General features: G+C 45.8%; 1 protein-coding gene across 8 annotated transcripts in view; it reads left to right on the top strand.

Moving 5' to 3' along the window:
* LOC120900703 overlaps window positions 1-23,566 on the top strand; it is an 82,018-nt gene that overhangs the window by 48,302 nt on the left and 10,150 nt on the right. For all 8 annotated transcript variants that reach the window (XM_040308068.1, XM_040308066.1, XM_040308065.1 and 5 more), the window contains 12 exons: window positions 1,289-1,451; window positions 1,550-1,669; window positions 8,311-8,750; window positions 8,849-9,081; window positions 9,274-9,632; window positions 9,718-9,784; window positions 9,853-9,972; window positions 10,068-10,276; window positions 20,832-21,535; window positions 22,496-23,042; window positions 23,107-23,287; window positions 23,364-23,522. In XM_040308068.1, coding sequence (XP_040164002.1) covers window positions 1,289-1,451; window positions 1,550-1,669; window positions 8,311-8,750; window positions 8,849-9,081; window positions 9,274-9,632; window positions 9,718-9,784; window positions 9,853-9,972; window positions 10,068-10,276; window positions 20,832-21,535; window positions 22,496-23,042; window positions 23,107-23,287; window positions 23,364-23,522 — 3,302 coding nt within the window. The remainder of the gene's footprint in view (window positions 1-1,288; window positions 1,452-1,549; window positions 1,670-8,310; window positions 8,751-8,848; window positions 9,082-9,273; window positions 9,633-9,717; window positions 9,785-9,852; window positions 9,973-10,067; window positions 10,277-20,831; window positions 21,536-22,495; window positions 23,043-23,106; window positions 23,288-23,363; window positions 23,523-23,566) is intronic.

Genomic DNA, 23,566 nt, shown 5'->3' with positions numbered 1-23,566 from the left:
CGGTGTGACAACGCGCACATGTTTACGTCTGTGTGTGTATGTTCTAATGTTGAATTCTCTCACACGACACAACAACGATCGGGACTTTTCCCATTGCGGTATGTAAACAAACGTACGCGCGCGCCTGCTTGCAGATAAGTAGCTCCCGCGCACATCTGTTGCATCTCAGCAGTGGCAACCTAGCGCCCGGTCATCACAAGAAGTACAAGTTGCAGAAGTCCAAATCGCGCAAGGCTCTACAGCAGCAGCAGTCGAAGCGATCCTCGATTCCTTCGTCTACTGCAGCGGAGAGCTTTACCAAGAAGCCAGAAGCGAATACTCCGCACGAGGATGAAGACGATCGTGGAACCATCAACAGCAGGAAGAGGGTGCCATCGTCAGCGGGAGAAGATGAAGAGGAAGTTGATGATTTGGGTGACAGCACCGGAAATGGTAAATATTTCGCTTTGCTTGCAGCAGGGGTTGAGGAAAGGTTTTTGATTAGATTGCACAACGAACGAACGGAGCGCGTTCAAGTGGCTCATGTGTTGAGGGGCATGTTTTTTTTCTACACTTCTTGGCGGATCAAGAGACCCTAACACGTGCTGATAGTCCATTTTAGGAACTTCAAACTCAGTTGGGTGTTCTGGCTTTTTATTAGTACGTGCTTCAAAATAAATATTCAACATAAATATATATGCACGTATGATGCGTGCTAGCCGTTACCGTCTGTATGTCACAGACCTGCTGACCTCCGAGGTTGCTTGCATGAATGCTTGCCAAACGGTTCGCTCGGAAGTGATCAATTTTAGGTAAAAAAAACCATAAGACAACACTAAACAATGATGACGCAAGGAAGAGTGCCGTGGAACGCGTCCGGTGCTGAAGAGAGCCTTCAATTTGCATAGACGACAGTGTCACGTCCCCAACAAGACCAACAAACCGCCGTCTGTTTGACTTATGTTGGGGAAACAAATGGGGAAAGGGAAGACGTTAAGGTTTGAACGGCTCAAGAAAAATCCTGGGTGACATCATCGTTGCGCGTCACCACCAAAACGACCGTTCGGTTTCATCATCTCATGTTTCAGTGAGTGTTTCAAACGCTTCACTGTTGTACCCTTGAAGTTGTTTGAAAGCCTTCAACTACGCGATGTACTTGACTGATAGTATTTGTTTATCATTAAAGTGTCCAACCATTATCGTGGCGTTTTCTGCAGCTTGACAAATTCCAAATACAAATTTAACATACTTTTTAGGGCATTTTGATGTTATTTGCTGATACTAATCTGCGTGTTGTGCGTCTTTATAGAGCGAGGAGCAAACACATCCCTAGCCCGGCAGCCATCGGACCGACGTCAGGACCTGAGTGGACAGCTAGCTAACACTAGCGGTGCCTCCGACCATCTCAACAGCTCATCGTCCGATGCCTACGGCTACAAACAGTCCGCCGATGACGATCAGTTCCGTGAGAAGTAAGTCATTATTTTGTGGTTTATTAGATAGTTTGTTTGTATGAATACGTAACGATGATTTTCATTATTTCCTTTCCACCTTCTCTCCCCGCCCACAGTGTTAAATCCAAATCTGCCCCCGTATCGGTGAACCGATCCGAATCGTACAAGGAAAGATCGCAGAAGAAAACGCGCACCACGCGACGGAAAACGTCCGACCCGAGTCTCACAAAAACGGCGTAAGTGAATCGTCCTTTCCCGTTCGTTTTTAATTTCCTAAATTACGCGCAACCGGTGCTTCCTGTCCACAGAAAAGAAAACAGGGGGAGAAGCACAGTGCCCAAAGGAAGGGGGTTCTCGTGTGCAATAATTTTCATTCAAATATTTCCATGGAAGTGTGTTTTTTTAATTCCTATACGTATTCGTATTTTTAAACCACGATTCACTTCCGTAGCGAAGAAGTGGTGACGCGGACCAACTTCGGCGCAATGTGGTAGTGCAAAGTTTATGGATGTGGGGAAAACATTTGCCTTAGCATTAAAGTAGGAAAATGTGGTACCGTGCCCGCGCTTGTGATCAGCGCGACATGTTTTGACGCGTGCAGAACATAAAGCACGCGAAGCGTGTAAAGCTGTGCGAAGAGGCAACACAAATATGCCCCAGCCCCAGTGCCTCTTGAGGAATGTGCGCGGTGACCGAGAGCGAGAGAGAGAGGGAGAGATTGGAGGTGTTTATTACTGCCTGAGAGGAATTCTTCATAAGATTGTTGAGAAGGGGGAAGCAAAAAAACACGAATGAATGACGTCACGGTGCCGCAGAAAGAAGAGGCAAGAGCTGTATCCATGATTGACTACGATCGATTAATGAACCATCACCTGGGCAGCAGTTCTTCCCGCTCCCGGGCTACCAATTCGGGGAGGGAAAAGATAGCAAAACGGCTGACGTAAGCCGAAAATAGAACGCGTTTGATGATGACGATGACGACAACCGCACGTTTTGATGATGGTCTGTTTGCCGTTGACCTGCTTCTACCCATGCAGACCCAATAACATTCCTTCCTACCAGCGGTGTTGTTGTTGTGTTACTTCCTTGTTCGTTCTTTTTCCGACCGGGCGGCCGGGAAAGCATCACACTACGCAAACATTATCACCGGTCGGTGAGGGCACAGGAGTTCGATATAATGTCGCCAAAGGGGATGCCGGAGGTTTGTTTTCCCTCTTTTTTTTTTGGTACGCTCATACTACCCGGCATGATACTAAGCGGGCATCCATTACTGTCATAAATGGGGAAAATTGAGCCCTCCAGGTCTAGTTCTATCGCTGTAAGGAATAGAGGAGTTTTTTTATGAAGCAGCATAAAGGATATGCTTACATGTATGATGTGTCAGTTAGAATAGTCACATTAGTTTGCAATTGATGATCCAATTACTTGGCATTCGACGGCAAGATAAAGCCACAGAACACATGCTGTGCGATATGATTGTAATTTATTCTTTCATTAGTTAGAAAGAGGTATAATTAAGTTCTGTTATTATCTGCCACTCTTAAGCTATTAGCCCCGGCACCGGCACGGAACTTCTAGCTCTGGCTAGCCATCCACTTGTGCGATTAGGTGTGATGCACATTTGAATGAACGCTTTGGCCAAAGATGCACTTTTCTCTTCGCCCAGATGTTTATCGTACGATTCAACGCTTGTTCATTCCTCCACATGTTCACGTTGGAATTTTCCTTCCCAGGCCAGGTGAATTAGCCGGGCTGGCGCTCTTCCCGTTTGCCCTACTTTTCAAAACTGTCGACACAGGCGACGCGACCGGTGTGGGTCGGTCCGGAATCCGGATGACAGGATTGCGACAGTGTTACGGTTTATCGTTTTCCAGCGAATGACAGACGCCCGTTGTTCCCGTCCCAACGTTATGTACCCATGTGTGTGTGTGTGTTTGTGTGCGCAAACGATCCAGCCCGCGACCCCTCGCCATGCCGGCCCATCCTGCCGATTACTCGCCTGGACTTGCTCGGTTCTTCTCCGATTGGCAATATCGGTGCGCACTGATGAGGGCAGAAAAAATACACACACCTTTCCAGGTTTCATCCACGCCGCCCACACAACTGACTATGGCTAGTGGTGTGCAATGTAGTAGAGGCAATGTTGTTGCCTTTTTTTCTTTTCTTTCGCGCACAACACTCTCTTCAGTTCGCGCGCACTCCGACTACTACTAGCTTCGCTCACGCTGCTGCTGCGGGGACGACGACTGCGGGCCCGCCACATCGGTCGTCGGCAACGATCTCTGGCACTAACGCGCCCGCACACGACGGTGGTGTAGCGCAGTAGCGACACTGTACCGTACCGGGACGGAACAGAATCGCGCGCGCGCTCGCTCTCACTCTCTCTCCAGGTGTGCGTGTGTGTGAGTGTGTGTGGTTCTGGAATTGAGCTCATCTTTTGCAACCGAAAACACGAGATTTGATTAGGATTTAGAAAGAGCCCACTTGGAGTCGAGGCATCATCGCCCGAATGCCCGGAATGCGGCGACGTTCCGTGCGCTTGGCGCGTGTCAAATCTGCCTCCTTCTCGACCGGCGGACCAAGTTCACCGTGCCTGTGAGTGTCTATGTGTGTGTGGATTGTGTTCATCTCAAGAATAACGGTGTACAGGATAAGATCACATTAGTTAACAGTGTACATCGCTCGGAGAAGATCATCAACTTCGGAAGTTTAGTTGCACCTTTTTCAAGAATGTATCCGTTTGCCAACTGGATTCCAATTGCAAACACTACCTCTATCGACAAACTAATTCCAATGGCGGGCCTCCCTTTTTAAGTGGGTTTATTCATTTCTCTTCCAAGCCAAAGGTAGTGGTTCAAACGCGATAGCCAATCTCGAAACCTGCAAGTCGTGCCGAGATAGTGCCTAACCTTGTGGAAATTCTACACCACCTACTACCTACACCCCAACCCCAACTGTACAGCATGTGTAACGCTCTAGCGCAAGCACTCGCTGATCGGTATATGGCCTCCAGTGTGTCGTTGTTTGTTTGTGTGTGTGTGAACCAGCAAGGTGTTTGAAGTCGAATGTACAAAATACAAAAAAAAGAAAGTGAAAAACACTTACCTTGTAAAGAAAAACCCCATAGAAAATGTTCGAAAAAAGAAGGGAAAATCTTCAGCAGAACAGAGGAGGGTGGTATTTTTCCAATTGGATTTCCATTGGGTTTTAACGTAATGTAAACAGTACGTTTTTTTTTTGCTTTTGTTGCTCGTATGTGTTTTGTGAATTGCTACTACTACTACTACTACCACCATGCAGTAAGAAAGAAAAATATCTGTTTTTTGTATTCGGAGAATAGGTGGGTGTGCGTGATTTTTTCTCGGTCTATTGCTACCTTCAGGAATGTTTACGACCCACAATATCCGTATGTTCCAGGATAGTATTGCGCGGTTGGTTTGCTTGAATTGCTCTACACTCCGGCGGTAGTTATCATTTTTTAATGTCTATATATTGAGGAACAGGAGAAAGTTCCCTGCAAACAACCACCAAACAGACACACACACACCGAGGGATGGTATTCAAGCCAAAAAATAAATCCCCGTTGGGTTGTGGAGTGGTGGAGGGACATGATCCTGCAGAAAACCAATTATCAAGCGACTTCTTCCCCATTTCCTGTCGAGGGCTCTGTCAGCAGACTTTGTGTGTGTATGTATGTGGCCTTCCTCGCTCCTTTTTTTTATTAGTTTTTACTATATCCTTTTTACCGAGAGGAGGGGTGGAGGGGAGCTTACCTACCTACCTGTCCCGCCCGGACCCAACCAACCTCTTCGATGATAAATGAGGCGTCCCAAAGTAGTGGCAATGCACACCGCCCATTCCTTCCTCCTTCAACCCCCAACCCACACGCTGCTGTAAAAAGGACACCAACTCCCAGCTGTCCGACAACGCCACACACAAATGTCAACAAAGTGTGTTGTGAGAGGGTAGGGAGGAAGGATTGAAACGTTCTTCCTTCGGTACAGGTGCGAAGAAGGCGGGAAGTGCCCGGTGATCGTCCTTTTCGTTCGGATCGGGATCAGAATATCCCTGTTTCCCATCCCATCACCATTCTTGGGCCGTGGGGACATGGGGAGGGAAGCCAGAGGAGCAGACGGCGTAACACGCCAGTTTTAATGAAGTTTCCTTCCTCGCCACTATCAACAGCGCGCTTTATTGGCCATCCATTTCGTAGGAAATGGATTTTATTGTCTCTCTTTCCCTTGGTCTAGAAAGGTGTGTGTGTACAGTGAGTGACCAACTTTGGTATATGATTCCCTGTACTTATTCTTGTAGTATTTTGAGTGCTAATCATCAAAATTGTTATTTAAAACTATACGATTGTTGAAGAAATTGTTACGAATATTTTAAAAAGTATACATTGAAATGAAAAAAACAACAATATTCACTAATGGTGTCAGTTTGCGAAACGTACTGTACGAATTAAGAAAGGAATCGGTGTGAATCATTGATTTTTCTTTTCATCGAGTGAGAGCTTTAACAAGCCAACTTTAACACCTTAGGGACTGGACTGGTTGATGACAATGATGACCACGATGAGCACATAACAACTAACCTGCCTTCGGAGTGTGTGTTGTTCATGTTGATTTAAAGTCAACTGATTTAAAATTTCTGTTTTTTTAAGGCAAAACAAAAACTCTTTTAATGTGTGCATCAAGATGATTTTCCTGTGCGAAAATATGCTTCCATACGATCACAACTCGGCATTGACGTCTCTTCACAACAGTGGACACATGTGTTGATCATTATTCCTAGTTACTTCAGAACAGCGCTCCGATGCTGTCATTCCTATACACCTTTCAACGAAATTTTACTCTTTTTTTTTCTCTCCGCCTCAGACTTTCATTATTTGTTCCATTCCGTCATCGTTCGGCGACAAACTTCGGCCCCATTCTCGTTGCAATCCATCCCAATGAGCACGTACTGCACATGCACAGCACGGGGAGGGTATGGACAAGGAAAGCGGGCACAAGACCCGGGTCACCCCTTTCTAACTCGCTTCCTAATTGATTGAGCAGAGCTGTGCCTGTGTGTTGCTGTTGATTAGTAGAAGTGTAGAACAAGGGATTAGCGGCCGGTCAGTGAAACAAACCTGCATGCGGTTGTGTGTGCACCTGAACCGCAGGGCAGTGGGACGGAAGAGTAGAGAGACGGCTATACTGCAATGGAAATGAATAAAGAACTACAGTAGGCGGAAGATCTGCAGGGGGAGAGACCGAGTGAGAGAGGGTTGATATTTATAAGAACGAACCGACGTGATGGTTGGTTGGTGGTGCACACTGTTATGGCCGACCCTCCCGTCCGAGTCAGTGGTCAGTTGTACGGCTTGTTGTTGGTGCAGTGTACTGTAGAACACCATGCTTCTCCATTGCCACACACACACAAACACATGTGTTGCTGTGTGTTGCGGTTCCTATTTTTCCTTACCCCTGTTGCAACCTACCAATATCCATACGGAACTTGTAGATAGTCGGCAGCTCACTTCCAAGGTTTTGGCCATTTTTTCTGGGCGGATTCGAGGGAAATGGATAATGTGAGGCGGACGAGTTGTGTGTGTGTACGACGACGATGATGTGGGTTATGACAGCGGCTAAAAGAGAGTACAGCACAGGCACACACGTGCACGTTACAACATGTACACATAGGGGATAACCTCATTTGTCCCACCAGGTTTTTATGCACACCAGGTTTAGTGTTAAGGTGAAGGTGATGAATTTGCATTTAAAATAACCTTTCCGAGTAGTAACACTCACACATACGGTGGGTTCATTTTAGCACTGAACTAGAAGAAAAGCGGGACGGTATTTGTGTGGGTGTGTGCCGATGAAAATGGAAATATTTTGGGATTTTTCCATTCAATATCAAGGAAGTCGTTTTTACAATTAAGCTAATTTCTTGACAAAATTGGTAATGTTTTATTTAAAGGAACATTGATTACAGCTAAACGTGAACAGCTGTAATATTTCAACATTATCTGGCCAGTATTGAAGGTCTCTCTGGTCGTAGTTATGCTGAATACTTATTTTACAGGTTATTTAGGACAGAGCTTACTTCACTGTTAACCCTACCACCATTAGTGTACCATTAGGCCATGGAAATGTCATCAGAATCATCATCCTACGACGCTTACATGATGGTTACAGGTGTTTGCAAATGATGTGAACCAGATGGCATACTTGCTGCACTCCGCGTGATATTTCCTCATGTCTTGTTTGACCTATGACCTTGTGATTGGACATAATATGAAAACACGGATGGCAGTGACAGATAATGTGTCACAAAGAGGTCCGAACGAATGCCAATACAGCTGAAAAATTCTGTGAATTGAACTACTTTACTATATAGCTGCGCTTTTATTCCTAAACATTATTTCATACGATTCTTCAATCTTGATTCAAATTTGGAAACGAATCTAGAATGTTTTATGATTTTCTGAAGAATCTTCAAAGATTCATGAATATTATATCAAGATTTATGAATCTCTAGTTGTATATGAATCTTTAGTCATTCATTGATCTGTTGTGGTAAAAAACACACAAGTGTTTGAGGGTAAGATTTCTCTTAAAAGAAACCGTATTCGTGGTACAAATCTTTAGAGAGTAATAACTCTCTTTATGGTCATAATTAGTGAGAGATTGATGACACTAAAGAGATTCAAGATTTAATGGAGATTATACAATTTTAATAGATTCATGATTGTGTGTCTTCTTCAAGCGTTGTTTGTGGATTCATCTTCAAACGTTATAGTACAGCAACTAATCGACGACGTTTTAAGCGCTCTTTTCTAACAAATTATTATGCTCTTCTTTCCCACCCTCTCTCTCTCTCTCACACACAGTGACGAACAGAATGAGGCGTCCTCGTTGGCCAACAACAACTATTCCAGCAGTTCCACATCTAGTCTTCCATTGGCACTGGACAGCCGATCGGCCTCGATGGAGGCGGTCGGTGGCGGTGCAACGACTGCGGTCTCCTCGGCTGGTCCAGCAGGAACCGTCAGTGGTATCAACCCGACGCACTCGTCACCGGGCGGCGTCGGCCTACCGTCGAGCGCGTCCACCACGAGCGGCGGCACCGGTGGTGGTTTGCATGGTGGCCCGGTCGGTAGCGGTGGCAGCGGTGGACCGGGCGGCCTGAACGTTCCTACCGCCCGCGAGTGGATCGACAGCGACGACGAGGGTACGGTCGAGCCGGAGGCGGACTGGAGCTCGAACATCGCGCCCGAAATACTCTCCTCGATTGGCGATCTGGAAAAGAAGCGCCAGGAAGTGATTAACGGTAAGTTTGTTTGTGTGTGTGTGTGTGTGTGTTTGATTTATTACTATAAAGAGTCTTCAACTGATCGTGTTTCTTTGTCTGTGTCCTCCCATTTGTAGAGATTTACCAAACCGAGCGCAATCACGTCCGCACGCTGAGGCTACTGGAGGGCATCTTTATGCGGCCACTGCAGGAGTCCGGTGCGCTGCCGCACGACCTACTGAACCTGCTGTTTCCCCACTCGTTGATCCACCTGAAAGATCTCCACACTGCGTTCGAGCTGAAGCTAAAGCAGCGGCGCAGCGAGCACGGCAACATCGTACGTGAGATCGGTGATCTGCTGCTGACTATGGTAAGGGTGAACGAACGATCGGCGATTATGAGAAATGAGTCAGTGAGCTCAATGAATGTGATCTTGAAATGATCTCACCATTGAGCTTAGGAAACTACTTAAAAACTGCAATTTGCTTCTACTAGACTCACTTCATTGATCGCAACCAGCGAAAAAACTGCCATATACTAATGTCTCCCTTTTCTCCCGCAGTTCGACGGCCAAACCGGTGAGGAGCTAAAGGAACATGCGGCCCACTTCTGCGCCCGGCAACAGATCGCCCTGGAGGCGCTGAAGGAGCGGCGGAAAAAGGACGAGCAGCTGCAGCGCATTCTGACCAAGGCCGAATCTCACAAGGCGTGCCGCAGGCTGCAACTAAAGGATCTGCTGCCGACCGCGCTGCAACGGTTGACCAAGTATCCGCTGCTGTTCGACAACCTGTATAACTTTACCGTGCGCAGCACGCCGAAGAACGAGGGCGAGGCGCTCGCTATCCGGAAGTCGCACGAGTCCGCCAAACGGATACTGGATCACGTCAACCAGGCAGTGCGAACGGAGGAAGATATGCATAAGTACGTGTGGAGACGCGCGTAGTTGGTGGATGAATGCGGGGTTTGATTGATTGATCTTTCTTTGTCTTTCTGTGTACTCCGATAGGTTGGCCACAATCCAACGCAAACTCGACAAGAGTGGGCTGGATAAGGAAGCTGCTGTTGAATTTAAGGTACGAAGTTGTCACAATTTGATTTTAGAGTTGAATTTAATTTGTAACTTGTTGTTCCTTCTTCACAGAATATTGATCTAACCGTACGTAAGCTAATCCACGATGGGCCTTTAACGATGAAGAAGAATCCAGGTGTACAACTGCATGGGCTGCTGTTCGAAGATATCATGGTGTTGCTGCAGAAGCAGGTCCGTAGCTCCTAGCAGCCTGTTAATTCAAAGCAATAACCTAGATTTTTTCTTTCTTCTTCATTGTCGGTCCCCCCTCCTCCCCCCTTTTCCAGGACGACAAGTATCTTGTCAAGTATCACTCTAGTCCCGGGCTCGGCGGAAGCGAAAGCAAGTACGCCGAGGGCCGCTTTAATCCGATCACCAAAATCCATCTCATCCTGGTGCGACAGAGCGCCGTCGACAAAAACACGTTCTTCCTAATCAACACCAACGTCTCGCAGATGCTGGAACTGACCGCGCCGAGCAGCACCGAGTGCAAAACGTGAGTAATGCGAACGGCTCGTAACAAGGCCCTTATAGGGGATAGGCGCAAAATAACTACATACGGGGAGGGAAATTACGTCAAATGAACTGTTTTAAAGATTTGTAAAGATATGATGCCCCCCTTACGTACGGACCTTGAGTTTTGGACAGCTATTTGAGGTGTTTCTTTCAACCCTTAAACCGCCTAAAACCTATCTGGTCCATGCATCACGTGTAGGGTTTAAATTTAAATAATAATGGCAATGTCAAAGGAGCGTGAAACCGAAAATTCTGTTCTGCGATGCGTTGACGCAGACAAAACAAAACGGTCAGTTTGGACAGTGTGAAGGTTGACAGTAGTGTGACTGGTGACCCTCTAGAAGGGTTAAGTATGCTAGATACAAGATCAATGGCACGCTATTGTTGTGCCTCATGTATGAGATCTACAATGTAAGGCATCGTTTATCACTTATCTCTCGCTTTTTTGAGCGGTAAATAACGCTTTTCTTTAAAATAATCTGAAATAATGTTGTCAAACAGCTTCTCTCGTATTGAACCGACCTGTAACAGTAAAGGCGAAACAATGTACCTTCTTTTAAATATGTACATCTCGGTGCACTAATATTGTTTCACCCTTTTTCTAGCTTTTGTTTTTTACCGTCCAATGAGCAACACTCCTCATTAGACGCAAATGGGCATGACAACGACAACGACAGCCAGCCAACCCGATATGTGCTGTTTGGTGTAGTATGTACTGCTCTAAATTTAGGTTGCCAATTTTTCCCCACTTCTCGGAACGAAAAATGGTGCTTCGGTACGCATGAATCATCGTACCCTTATTGTGAGCGGTTTGTGTTTTGTGCTGGATATATTTAGGAAAAAGGTCACCATATTTGGGTTCTTTGAAGTTGTGTTTTGAGCCCAAAAAAAAAATGGGAGAAAATTTGTATCTTAACTTAAACGTTTCTTTCGCTGGCGTCGACCAAGCACATTACTCATCATTTGCTGACCAGAGAAAAGCTAACTTGTGTAATATGCACACTGTCGTGTGTGCTGATGGGAAGAGTTTTCCCTTAACACTGTACAGGTGTTTTGATACAAAGCACGGTGGAAAAACGGCATCAATTCATTTACACACCTTATGCTTACACTACGGGGTTACGCCGACCAGCTGCTACTGTCGCCACAATTACTTTCTCCTGTCTTACGGTGACAACGGCAAACAGGTTTTCCACCGACGCTGTTGTGTATTTGCGCCTGTTCAATGAGCTGATACGGCGACACTGCCGTGTGTGCTTGTCTGCCCCTGGACTGGTTATTGTTTCATCTCCCGCTGCATGTTGGCAGTCGTGTGTGCAGATTATGATGATGATGGGGATGATGTAAAAAGGGGTGTATGTGTGTGTTTGCCTTGCATTAATTGCATCTGTAAAGCAGAAGATGCAGTGGAAACTTGTTTCTAGCTCGTTGCCCTCTCACGCGCCTTTCGACTGAAGAGTGCAAGCGGATGTCTCGTGTGTGGCAAACGGGAGCATTCACAACTTGCTAAGGTGTAACACGTGCAATTAAGCAATATGATGAAGCGTACCGAGAAAAGTGCCCCCAATGTCAATCGATTACGTGGCACAGTGGATGCTCCAGATGTTGTTTGTTTAAAGCGCGATGCGTACTTTCCCGTCTAATATTGTATAATTTTTTAAAGAAGAACGTTGTTTTTACAAGAAACTTCTCAAGCGAATGAAGGCAGCACTCAGAAGAAATGATTAACAAACAAAATATACGGATAGGCGTGGGAAGCGGTGCTCGGGTAGCGCCTCCGGTGACTGTCAAGAATGAAGCCCTGTGCATGCTGCCTTGGGAAGTACACTGGAACGAGACGAAAACACAACAAACAAAGCTCTCTCCAGCCTTGGGGTGTGCCGCCCTTAGCGCTGTGGGTTGCTTTTTAATTGTCATAAGTCGCGTTCCACTGGAAGTTCAAAAATTCATCCTACTTTTTGTAGGTTACACGCTCGCATGGTAAGGCTCGCTTGATGCGCAATTTGTAGCACATCCACATCCCTGCGTAGCATGTGTTTACTGCTGCTGCTGCTGCGTACGTGTTTGGCTGACCACAAATAGAACCCGCAACCCTGGGGGAAGGAAAGCACAACGGGGGGCGGAGGTTCGATCACATATACTAATCAAACGCCGATCGATGGCCACAACGATGAAACAGTTTCCACCCGTCGATTGGCCGGCCCACCCGACATTGGTGTGAAAAGACATTAAGCAGGCTGACACGGCGCACGCACACAGGCGAATGGCCAGAATCAACATCCACCACCACCACCACCGTCGTCACCTTGCTTCTCCACCCAGCATCTGTGTGTTTGGCAGGTCAAGTACACATGACGACGATGCCGACGCCGCCGCCTGTTGCTGTTTGGCCAACGCCAGCGAATGTCGGAGCGCAGTACGCCATAGTGGGTCCCTTGGGGGTAATGGTGGCCTGTGTCCTGATTTTTCCTTTGCCGGAAAACTCCCTTTTGTTTGCCTTTAGAGTCAGTCGGTTGCGCTGCTGCTTTTTAAGGGGGTCTGCCACTCGAATTATCTCCCCGTCTCTCTCTCTCTCTCTCCCTGTGTATATGGAGCGCAAACGTGGCGTGCAGTGTGGCACGGATTCGTAAAACGCGTTAAATTCGCACGAAAGCAAATGAAACACCACCCCACTCCTTCCGTGCAGCAACGCGCGTGATGATCGAACTGTGCTTGCCACGACAAACCCTCACAAAACTACCCCCCTTTTGGGTGGGAGTAAAATCTGTAGTCAAAATAATTTGTGCTAAAAAGAACAGCTTTCAGTGTGCGCTCGCGCCCACCTAAGGAAGAGAGAAGAGCTGTGCACGAGCGGGGAGCTGTCTTACTTTTAATGTGGCTCTTTATATTTTTCCATCACACACCCACCCTTTCCCATGGTGGGTGGTTTGTGTAGGTCGAGGTTTTCCGATTTTCGGTCGGCACTGGAGAAATGTTCGAGTTTTCTATCGCTCCCAGGAAGCCCTCGGGGGGAGAACGGAAATCGAACGAACACATAAAATTATCACAACACTGTGTAGAGGGTTGCACATACACACATACCCATACACACAACATACAAGATACTGTAGAAGAATTTTTTACGTGATTTGATGGGTGATGGGCGTGGTGTGTGGCGTGGGTGAGTGCAATTTTGAAATGTGTTTGTTTTTTTTTTCGCTTGAAAAAGAGGTACGAACTTCGGGCAACATCGGAACATGAAATATAAATTTGTTTTAACCGGAATTTCCCACCCAAGATTAGATACAAAGTATGCTTTTTCTTTGTAAAATAAACGTACAACATTGCAAACGATGCAAAATGCATGTTTTCTGGTGGATTTGTTCCATCAATTAATCAATTCAAAATATTTAAAAATAAAGCAGCATTTGACAGGACAAGCGCATCAGTTGTTTTCAGAACGTCATCATGCTTACAACCTTCGCACTTGATTTCACAAGCGCGGTACACGATATCACAATTCCAGTGTTGCGAATTCAAGCAAGTATTCAACTACATATGTTTAGTTGTCGGATTCAGGTCAATTGACAGCTTGAAAAATTGATTGTTTAAAAAATCTGCAATACTTATTCACATTAATTCAAAATTATAAAGGACGAACATTTGACCTAACTCTGTACTTTCCATTTTTTGATGTGTGCATTACATTGAAAACGTTTTTAGGCGCTGGTTTAATGATTACTTTAAGTCGTAAAACCCTTTGTAATATTGTATACCGCGCTTGCGATATAGAGTGCAAAGGTTGTCTGAAGCGAGATGACGTTCAGAAATAATTGATTCGTATCCTGTCAAATGCTGCAGTTGCGTTCAACGTTGCTAAAAACATTCCTGTATATTATACGAAACATTGTATAATATAGGTTTTATTCTGCCAATTTCGTTAGTCTATAGTAATATACCCATCTTACACCATAGTGATGGACAATGATATATATTTTAGCCACAGGGGTTTTCAGCAGGTTCTCATAGTTGTGGGACAATTTTTTTAACTCTTTTTTCTAAGAAGTGAACTTTATACGTTGGAAATTGGATTCTGTGGTTCCTGTTTTAGACAGGCTTATTTGGAATCCAATAGGAATTCTCTTAAGTGACCCACAACTATGAGAACCCCTGGAAAACCCTGTAATTCAAGTCAAATATTTATAGACGCCAAAAAGTGTTTTTTAAATACAAATAACTTGATGATTAGATATTGTTTTTCACACTTATTAAAATATGTTCGATTGCAATAATTACAATAAATACTCCAATTACTCACGCTTTCGTAAGCCCACAAACCAAACAAGCAAAACCGATCCAGTCTAAAAACTCCCCCCACACACCGGTATGACAAACTTCCTTCCTTACTTCCTTCATCATTCGATCGGCACAAACGAACGCTTCTTCCATCTGCTCCCCCGTGCCTCTTTCCCTCAAAGCAAAGGGAACGGCGCGCACGAGCGCACTTTGGCGAACAACGACGACGAGAGAGAGAAAGAGCGAAAGCGACAAGAGCAGAGCGCACTGTTTGTGTTAGATAAACTGCGCAGGGTTCGGTGGGTTCAGGTTCGCGCCACAAACGAGCGGAGGAAGGAAACGGGTGCCCTTTTGGCTGCGGTGGAAGCAACGGCAGCGTCATCGCTCAAGTAAGTGGCGGCAAAGACAAACCTTATAAGACAGTCCGCAAACCGGCATGTGCGGTTCAGTTTTCCCCGAGCGTGTGTGAAAACCGGACGCATCCTTCGAGCGTGTGTTCGATCGCGCGCGTGTTTGTGTGTGTGTGTGCGTTTGGGGGCTTTAGACTCCCAGAGAACCGGAAAATAGGAAACGAATGTGGGGACGACGTGGGTTGTGTTTTGTTTTCGATGAGAAAGTGGCATGAAAATGTTAATTGGAAAAGTTTAGCAAACGGTTTTTTGATTACCCCAAAACAGTGGATAACGTGTGTGAGATAATTAATAGTATTTACAGTCCTACCTCCCGCGTGTGTGTGTGTGATTACAAAATTTACGTATTTTTTAAAATAAGCAGTGTGAACAAGGTTTAAAGTTGAACATAATTCATTCGGCAGTTTGGAGATGTTTTTAGTGTGACCATCTTCCACAGGGTCACTTTTTCTTAAATCTGTCGAATTAGCCAGACACCTCTCATCGTCATCTGTTCTGGTTCTGTCGGGTGGAAAATGAGTTGAAATGTTTTTCCTTCTTCCGTTTCGGCCAACGAGTTTCTAACACTGCGGCGGCAGAAGCAGCACGCCCGTTGGTTATAGTTTTTTTCTTCCCAATTGCGGGACCCGTGTGTTTGTTTACATATCATTCAACATTATTTAGAGATCGATTTGGGAAAACGGCGTTCAGGAGGGGAGAACAAGGCAACGCGCAAACGCACGCACATGCTGCTCCACTCACTGACACTGTTGCTGCTGATGGCCAACTGATTTTAAACTAAACCGCCGTCATTTGCATCTTGTTTCTGTTTTGGTGTGTAGGATGATGGGGGAGGGGCAAGGGAACAGTTTTGCATTATTTTTGTGCTAAACAGATGATATGGAAAGTGAAAAAAGGGAGTTGGGTGATGTTTTTTTTTACAGTGTGGTGGGCGAGCAGTGGAAAAAAGCAATAATGTGAACAGATTGTGTTTGATGAGCAAAAAGTGTGAGAATTTTTCCAAACAAATCTCTACTTTGTTCGCACGACACGCTTAAAACTAAATGTGTTGTTTGCTTCTTGTTTTGTGTGTCGATTTGTTAGTGTTCGTTGAGAAATTATTAATTGCTGAGACATTACACTAACGCGTCAAGGATATTTTATGGCAGTTTCAATGCCATTTTGCAGCTTTGGCTTGTGATGTAGTTGAGGCTATCAATTTGCCAGTTGTTTGCACACATTTTTTTTAAATTTTGGACAGATATTTTTGAAATACAAAATTAAAAACGATCAGTAAGCTGGTTCGCTGCTTATAATAGGCTTATTACATGCTTCTACTCAATCTGTTCCTGTGGCATAGTCGTGTACGCGACTATAGCAACAACATGTCCATCTAAGGGTAAGGTGTCGAATCTCGAATAAACCTGAGGTTCCACAGAACTAGTGATTTATCCTGCACTTAGGGTAAAACCAGTCATTTATCAGACACAGATAGCCAAGCCTATGAATGGGTAAAAGAACATGTCATCAACTGCAATTATGTGAGACAAAATAGTAATTAATGCGAGTGGTGAATGTGGATGAAAACACTTATTTTTGACACAATCCCTTCCGTTTCCAGTACATTCTTGTCCCACTAATCAGGAAAATCTCATAATTAATATCACTCTAATTCTACGTTACAACAAATAGCAAGCAAGCAGATGTTCGTTTGTAATGGGTGTTTCGAAAAAAAAAAAACTTAATCTGCTGTTTCAAAAAAGCGTATTATAACACTTTTTAAGCAGTCTTTAATTTGAAAATCCTCCTTAACTTGAACCCGTTAAACTCCGATGGTGTTGCGCTATTGTGTAGAATTTACTCAAGGCTTACTATTGGTATACCAAGGGTTTATCCAAATCGAGATTCGAATTTACGACGGATGTGCGTTGCAAAACCTACGCGTCTATCATCTGCACTATTTGACAGGTCAGTGATGTTGACCGTTAAAAAAGCTCTTAAGCTAACTTTCGCTCTCTGTCCCGCATTTGCACGATCGTTCGTGAAAGAATCGGTTTCGTGTTTGTTTATATATTCACTCTTTTTCATTGTAATTGAGGTGCATGCAAGTGCATCATTCACCTTCCTAGCTAAGCACATTAAATGAATTGGCTACAATAGTAACCTTCCCCCCCCCCTTCCCCGCTCACATTCCACCAATCGAACTCAAACCCCACCGTCCGACTGAACGAGCTTGAGTGATTGAATGTTATGGAATATACTAGCACTACGCCCGAACTAGACTAAATTGTCTGCAGTTGATATGCGATATCTCTCCCCAACTCCTAAACCACCTTGCCTCAGCCGGGGGAGGGTATGCAAACAAGCCTGTTGTGTTGTGGAGTGTAGCTGAGCGAAACAATAGTATCGTTATTGACATGTCAACAGTCACCTGGGGACGTGCGCTAGCAACCCTGAAACCACACACATGCAGGCCGCCCGCGTTCGTTTGCTATTGGACAATTAGAATGCCGGTTTAAAACGTCTGTTGCTTTGCTGCCACTACGTAAACATTCAATTAACTCCACCCGTGGTCGCTGTACTCGATATGAAGTACTGTATTGAGTGTGTGGAGCAAATGCAAAACACCGCAGTGCCACATTCCGAGTCGCTACATACCACGAAAAGAAGGATACTGGTGATGCCATTCTCCATTTATGTGCATGTGCCCAGAGTTCTTATCATCTTGTCGCATCATTCAACCGTTACAATTCTTGACAGCTTTAATGACGTGTATGTGTGTGTGAGTGTCTTTCTCTCTCGATTTCCAACGGCGGAAGTATCCGTCATTTTCGCAACCCTTTTTTTTTGTTATTTGAGCTTTACGTTTCGCTTTAATGTTAAATGTTAGCTTGTAAAAGGAAATGACACCCGTCGACTGTGACAGCGATATGCCGGAATCACTGAGCACTTGAGTTTTGTCTTAGACTGTTTCCTTTACGTTCCCCCAGAAACCCCACCGAAGCTCTCGGTCCGATTTCATTTCGCTCCAATCTAGCGTGAAAGTAGTAATGTGTGCAGAAAGACGCCACGGGGGGGGGGGGAGAGGGGAGGCTGCTGGGGTAGAATCTATATACGCCCGTGCGACGACTTCCAACGCCAAAACCGCAATTGATTAGCGCAGCGTTTTGAGTTTCACTTTCGTTTGCGGTTTCGGACTCCGTGCTCGAGCAAAACGTATTTGCTTTCATGGCGCGCGAGCTTTCGCAGTGAAGGACTCACATAAAAAAACACTACATTTTTGCAGTCTGTGCTGGTCGCAACGCAATTCTATCGGTCAGTGCCAAAAGCTCCGGTTTACCCTTTAACCCTTCTACATCGCACACGTCAAACTGCTGGTATGGAGACTCACGTAGAAAAGATCATGCCGATCTGCACCCAAAAGGTTTAAATTACGCCAGAAGTGACGCTTACACGAGAGACACGAGAGAACGGACTGCTGCTGCAAGGTTATCAGTTACACAAAGGTTTCCAAATTTTCAAACGTCGTGTGCCCAGTGTCCGGGGCCTAAAGATCACATTTCCTCAGAATTCCGTCACACTCGCTTGGGTTGAGGTTTGGGATTCCTTTCCCGGTTTGTCACAAAAACAGCTTTTACGCGCTGGCGAGGGGGGGGATGATGATTAAATTACTCACGGGGTTTGATGTTTGGTAGTACGCAGCATTTCGGTCCAATTTTTGCTATCCCCCCCCCCCCCCCCCTCTTCACGATCAGATTGTGTCCATAAAGACGAGATTCTATTGCGGGTGGTGACTCGCGTTTATGATATTGCAGTTGGTGTTGCGCGCCAGTTCACCAGTGCGAAAGGCGTGCGCTCGCTCGCGTGGTATTCAACGTGATGAGCAAATGTGTGACAATGTGATAACGACATAATGCGCTAATGGTGCCCACAGTCCAGTGGAATTATTCCAACGGAATGGGACGCAGCAGGGACGTTAATAGTGTTACCTAACGTAAGGTTGTAAGAACCATGTGTGATGTGCGCTTGATTACAGCATGGCTTTCCAAATAATCCACCAGTGTTATAGGGAGTAACAGAGGACGAAGTAAAGAGTGTGTGGAAATTTATAATTGGCATTGTGTTGTCCTTTTCTCAAACGTGATATGTAGACGATATACAGGGTTTATATAGGATTTTCGGACGTTTTTTTCACTTATGTGCGAATCAGTTACATGATGTTAGAACAGTGTCTCATTATTTCTGTGTTAATACTCTTTCTACGCACTATTTATTTACTGTTTCTTTACTATTGTTGAACGTGACCCAACTTTTTTACCTTTGCTGAGTCAGTTTAGCATGTTGGAGCCTTTTACAATATTAGTCAGTTCTTTATATGGAGTTTGGAGCGATTCCGTGGTACAGTCGTCAACTCGAACGACTCAATAATATGCCCGTCCTGGGTTCAAACATGGAACGTGTGCACTAAACAGCGATTATTGCGAGAATCTGTAAAATAATGATACCAGATCCGTCGTTAATCCAGGTCACGGCATCAATGTTCGAAGTTATGATTTCGGATAAGGGGTTCTTTCGCGTTTCGTTGTAACTTTTACTAGCTTTTGATAATTACAGGCGGTTATGGCTTGTTGAGTTGCAAAATTAGCAGAGAGATTTATTCTAGAACTACACTTATACACTTGTAAACTATTTGCCCCAGCCGAAAGCTCAAAAGCTCATCGAAACAATTTTCGTGTTTCGTTAAACACGATCAGATGATAGGGCTTCGTGTCTGTACCTCAACAGCCTGTAGAGGCTGGCATGTCCGCATGTTGGTCATTACGCCAAATAGAAGAAGAAGAAATTATGTAGAGTTTGATAATAGGTGGCTGTAATAATGTCAACTCTTCATACAAAACTACACGCCTAAGATTTTTATCTCAGATTATGTCAACCTGTAAAAAGTAAACTGACGCCCTTTCGCCACAAGCTTTCCAGACAGGTTAATAAAACGAACGTTGGAAACGATGTTATGAAATGTATTCAATGTATTAAAATCATTTAATGTTAATTCAATCATTTCATAATTTAATAATTTAATGGTAAATAGTCCATAAATTTCGAGACAGATTCAAAAATATTCACAAAACTGTCAACAAATCTCGAGATGATTGTCAACAAATTAAAAAAAAATCAAACAAGTCACCAAAAAGCGACAGGAACCCCTGTAATACATTTACAATGTTTAATCCCTTCAGAAGTGAACAAAAAAAAAACAAAGTACGATAAAAAACTAATTGGACGTTTGGATAACGAACCCCTTTCCTCACAGTAAAGAAGCGTGTGTACAATTCCAGTGAATCAGAATACTTGAACACCACCTGTCGACCGGTGCGGCTACAAGCGCTGTGTGAAAATGTAAAGATATAAATTATTTACAACGCACTCTCCTCCCAAGTGGCTCGGAACGTCAAAAAGGGAGGGACATTGACATTGAATCACCAACAACAAAACGGCCCTGAAATATGAACCCTTGCAATCCGGTAGAGTGTGTGTGTGTGTGTTGGTGTGATTTTTGAAGTTCGAAAAAATGATGAACTTAACAGTGCCCGCCGTTACGGGCAGGTTGCGGCGCAAAAGCATTGCCGCAGAGGTGGCCCACTGTTTGCCGGAGCTTCGCTTCGACGACGGTACCGGTGGTTCGGCGAAGCAGCACACGAAGCGCCGCGGCAGCCTTGGAGGGGAACCGATCCGTCGGCCATCACTCGTTTCCAGGTTACGGACCCCTATATTAACCTTCGTTTTGGGGGGAGGCAAATAATGCGGGAATCAACCACTCAAAACGGTTCAAAACTAAATGTTCAAATGTGTTCTTCTTTCTTTCTATCCCAGATGGTTTAAGCATATTTCCGATGCCGCCGAAGCGTACAAATCACGTACCAAAGGAACGCACGAGTACGGTGAGGACAGTGCCGGTGGTGGTGCTGGTCAGCCACCGAAGGACAGCTTCGAAACCGTCACCGAGACGCAGAAGATCGAACAGACCTCGACGCCGATCGAGCGGCTCGAGCGCAAGGACACGCAGTGTCGGGCGGTGAGCAGCAGTGCCGGCCATCATCACCATCACCACCACCCAGCACAGCCGCATCACCCGCACCAGCAGCAGCAACAGTCACCTGCGAGTCAGCAAGCTGCCGGTCAGCCGCACCACCACCACCATCATCATCAGTCCGGTGGTGGTCGATCGGATGACTCGCGCCTCCCGTCCGTGCCCGGTGCGCCCGACTCGAGCGGTGCCAACGAAACGGAGGACAATCTGGAGAACGAGGAGAAGGAAAAGTTTAAGCGCAGCTCGCGGCGACACGGTTCGCGCGAGGAGTGCAACGGCGGTGGCCGATCGTCCGACGAGGAGGAGGAGGAGAACGGACAGCAGGATGACGAGGACGATGAGCGCTATACGCGCGGTCAGTCGGGACGCCAGGGATCGTCAAACAATACGCGCACGATCACGCAGCAGTGCTCGCTGGTCGCACCGAGCGAAATTCACGTGAGCGTAAGCGCGACGCTTACGGCGGAACCGATCCTCACACCGGCGGGTAAGTTGGACGCGTTTGCGGTACGCAGTGTAGACCGGTTGTGCTAATAGCCGCCATGCTTTAATTGTTGTTTAAAACATAGCTTTGTGTAGTGTAATAGTTACTAAACAAGAGTTAGGAGCGCTTTCAATTCACTGTTGTTTGTAGCTAAAAAGTTGTTGCATCTTAACGCTTAAACACACAAAGACAGAAGAGCGTGAGGTTCTCATTCGCGGCTGTATTTATTTACCCTTCTCAACGCTTCTCAACGACTTCAGCGTCCACGTAAACAAGTGTCCGCATTTCGGTGTTCCCATCGCGCCCGAAAGAAGGAGAACATTATTAATTCGCAAACTGTTTTTCCACGTCAAAGGGTACATGTTTATTTGAATTGTGTCCAATCTGTGCGCAGGTTTATTTAGTTTTGGAGTGATCATACTCTTATAATATCATCGGCATCAGGCACGACGCTTATATTTACTTGTCCTTATTCCAGCTTTTTGTTCAACTCTCTAGGTAGTTTCTGTTTGTGTTTGTTAAAGTTTGTAATTTTGTGTAATCTCCATCTCTCTCTTTTGCTCTCTCGATTCGATAAGTCGATTTGTTTACGTTGAAAAACTACAGCTAACATGTGTTTATTTTAAGGTTTATCGCTTAAGCTGGCTTTATTTAGTTGTTTTTATGCTAATTTTTGTGTTGCTTTCCTGTGTAGCATTTTTTTCTGTTTTTCCTTAACACTTTAACCATCTGCTTTCTGCTTTGTTGCGCAAACTTTAAATAAAACCAAACGCTAAAACCACAAATGTGTTAATAACACGCGCTGCCACGGGCGTGTGCTTTTGAGTGTTTTGCATGTTATCGATGGTGCATTAATGTGATCCCTTTTATTCCCCCGTCCGTCCATGCGACACCATTTGTGTGTCCACTTCATAATGTCATTCCATCATCTTCTCCGCATGTTCGCGTCTTTGATTCGTGCAGAGCAACTGCGCCGGTACGATCAGCTGATCCAGAAAACGCTCGCCAGCAAGCAGCGGGTCGTGTGCGACATGTTCAAGGTGCCGGACGAACACTTCCAGGCGATCGCGGACATCGCCGCCCAGCCGGAGGCACCGAAGGAACCGACCGACCTGGTGCTGGCCGCATTCGCCTACGGCCAAACGTTGATGGAGATCGTGAGCGAGTGCATGCGGGTGTCGGAGAGCCAGCAGGTTAGTGCCGTGTCGACCGCCGTCTGCGATGACTGCAGCGTGCTGGCTGCTGCTACCGGTCGCACCAAGCAGTCGAACCATCACCATCACATTCCGTCGCCCACCACCACCAAAGAACCGCTCAGCGAGCCGACCGTACCGACGATAGGTGGTGGTCCAGTGCCTTCGGTAACAGCGGCTGCCGCTACCATCAGCACCGCGACAGCGGGCACATTCTACAACAGTGCGCCGGCACCGATCGGGGTGGTGGCGGCCCAGGATCAGAACGTCAGCATCACGGAGGATGAGGACGGGTACTGTGAGATCGATGAAGTCCGGTAAGTGTGCGCACTTCTTAGAAAGTCAACACTTTTAATAATAATCGATTATTTCTTGCAACAGAGCTGCGGCCGTGCTGCTGGCGGAGAATGAGAAGGCCCGTAAGCTTACGGAAGCTGCCGCAGCAGCAGGTGGAGGAGTGGCGAGCGGTGTCGATACGTTGGATGATGGAGGTGACGTTGGTCGTGCTTCGCAATCGCCCGAGTCTCACATAGAGATCAATGAGAATTATGACTCGACGCAGGTAAAATCGAAGATGATGGTCTCACCTCAATGCCGTAAGTGATGTCTTATTTATATGTCCAACTACCATTTTCCAGAGTCCATCCATGACGCAAAAATACTCGGGAACAGCGCTGGGACCGGAGCAGTGCGGCAAGAACCGCTTACTTCACGCCTCGAATCTCGCCCCTACCGTACCGTGCCATCTGATAGCGAGCTACGTGACTGGTTTGAACTCGCAAATTTCGCAGCTCTTGGTAAGTGCATGTTGTGGCAAACCCGAGTTTCGGAATGGTGTTAA

This window comes from Anopheles arabiensis, chromosome 3 (assembly GCF_016920715.1).
Source record: "Anopheles arabiensis isolate DONGOLA chromosome 3, AaraD3, whole genome shotgun sequence".
In the NCBI taxonomy this organism is placed as follows: domain Eukaryota; kingdom Metazoa; phylum Arthropoda; class Insecta; order Diptera; family Culicidae; genus Anopheles; species Anopheles arabiensis.
Note: the sequence above shows the minus strand (reverse complement) of the source record. Positions and strands in the feature narration are given on the sequence as shown.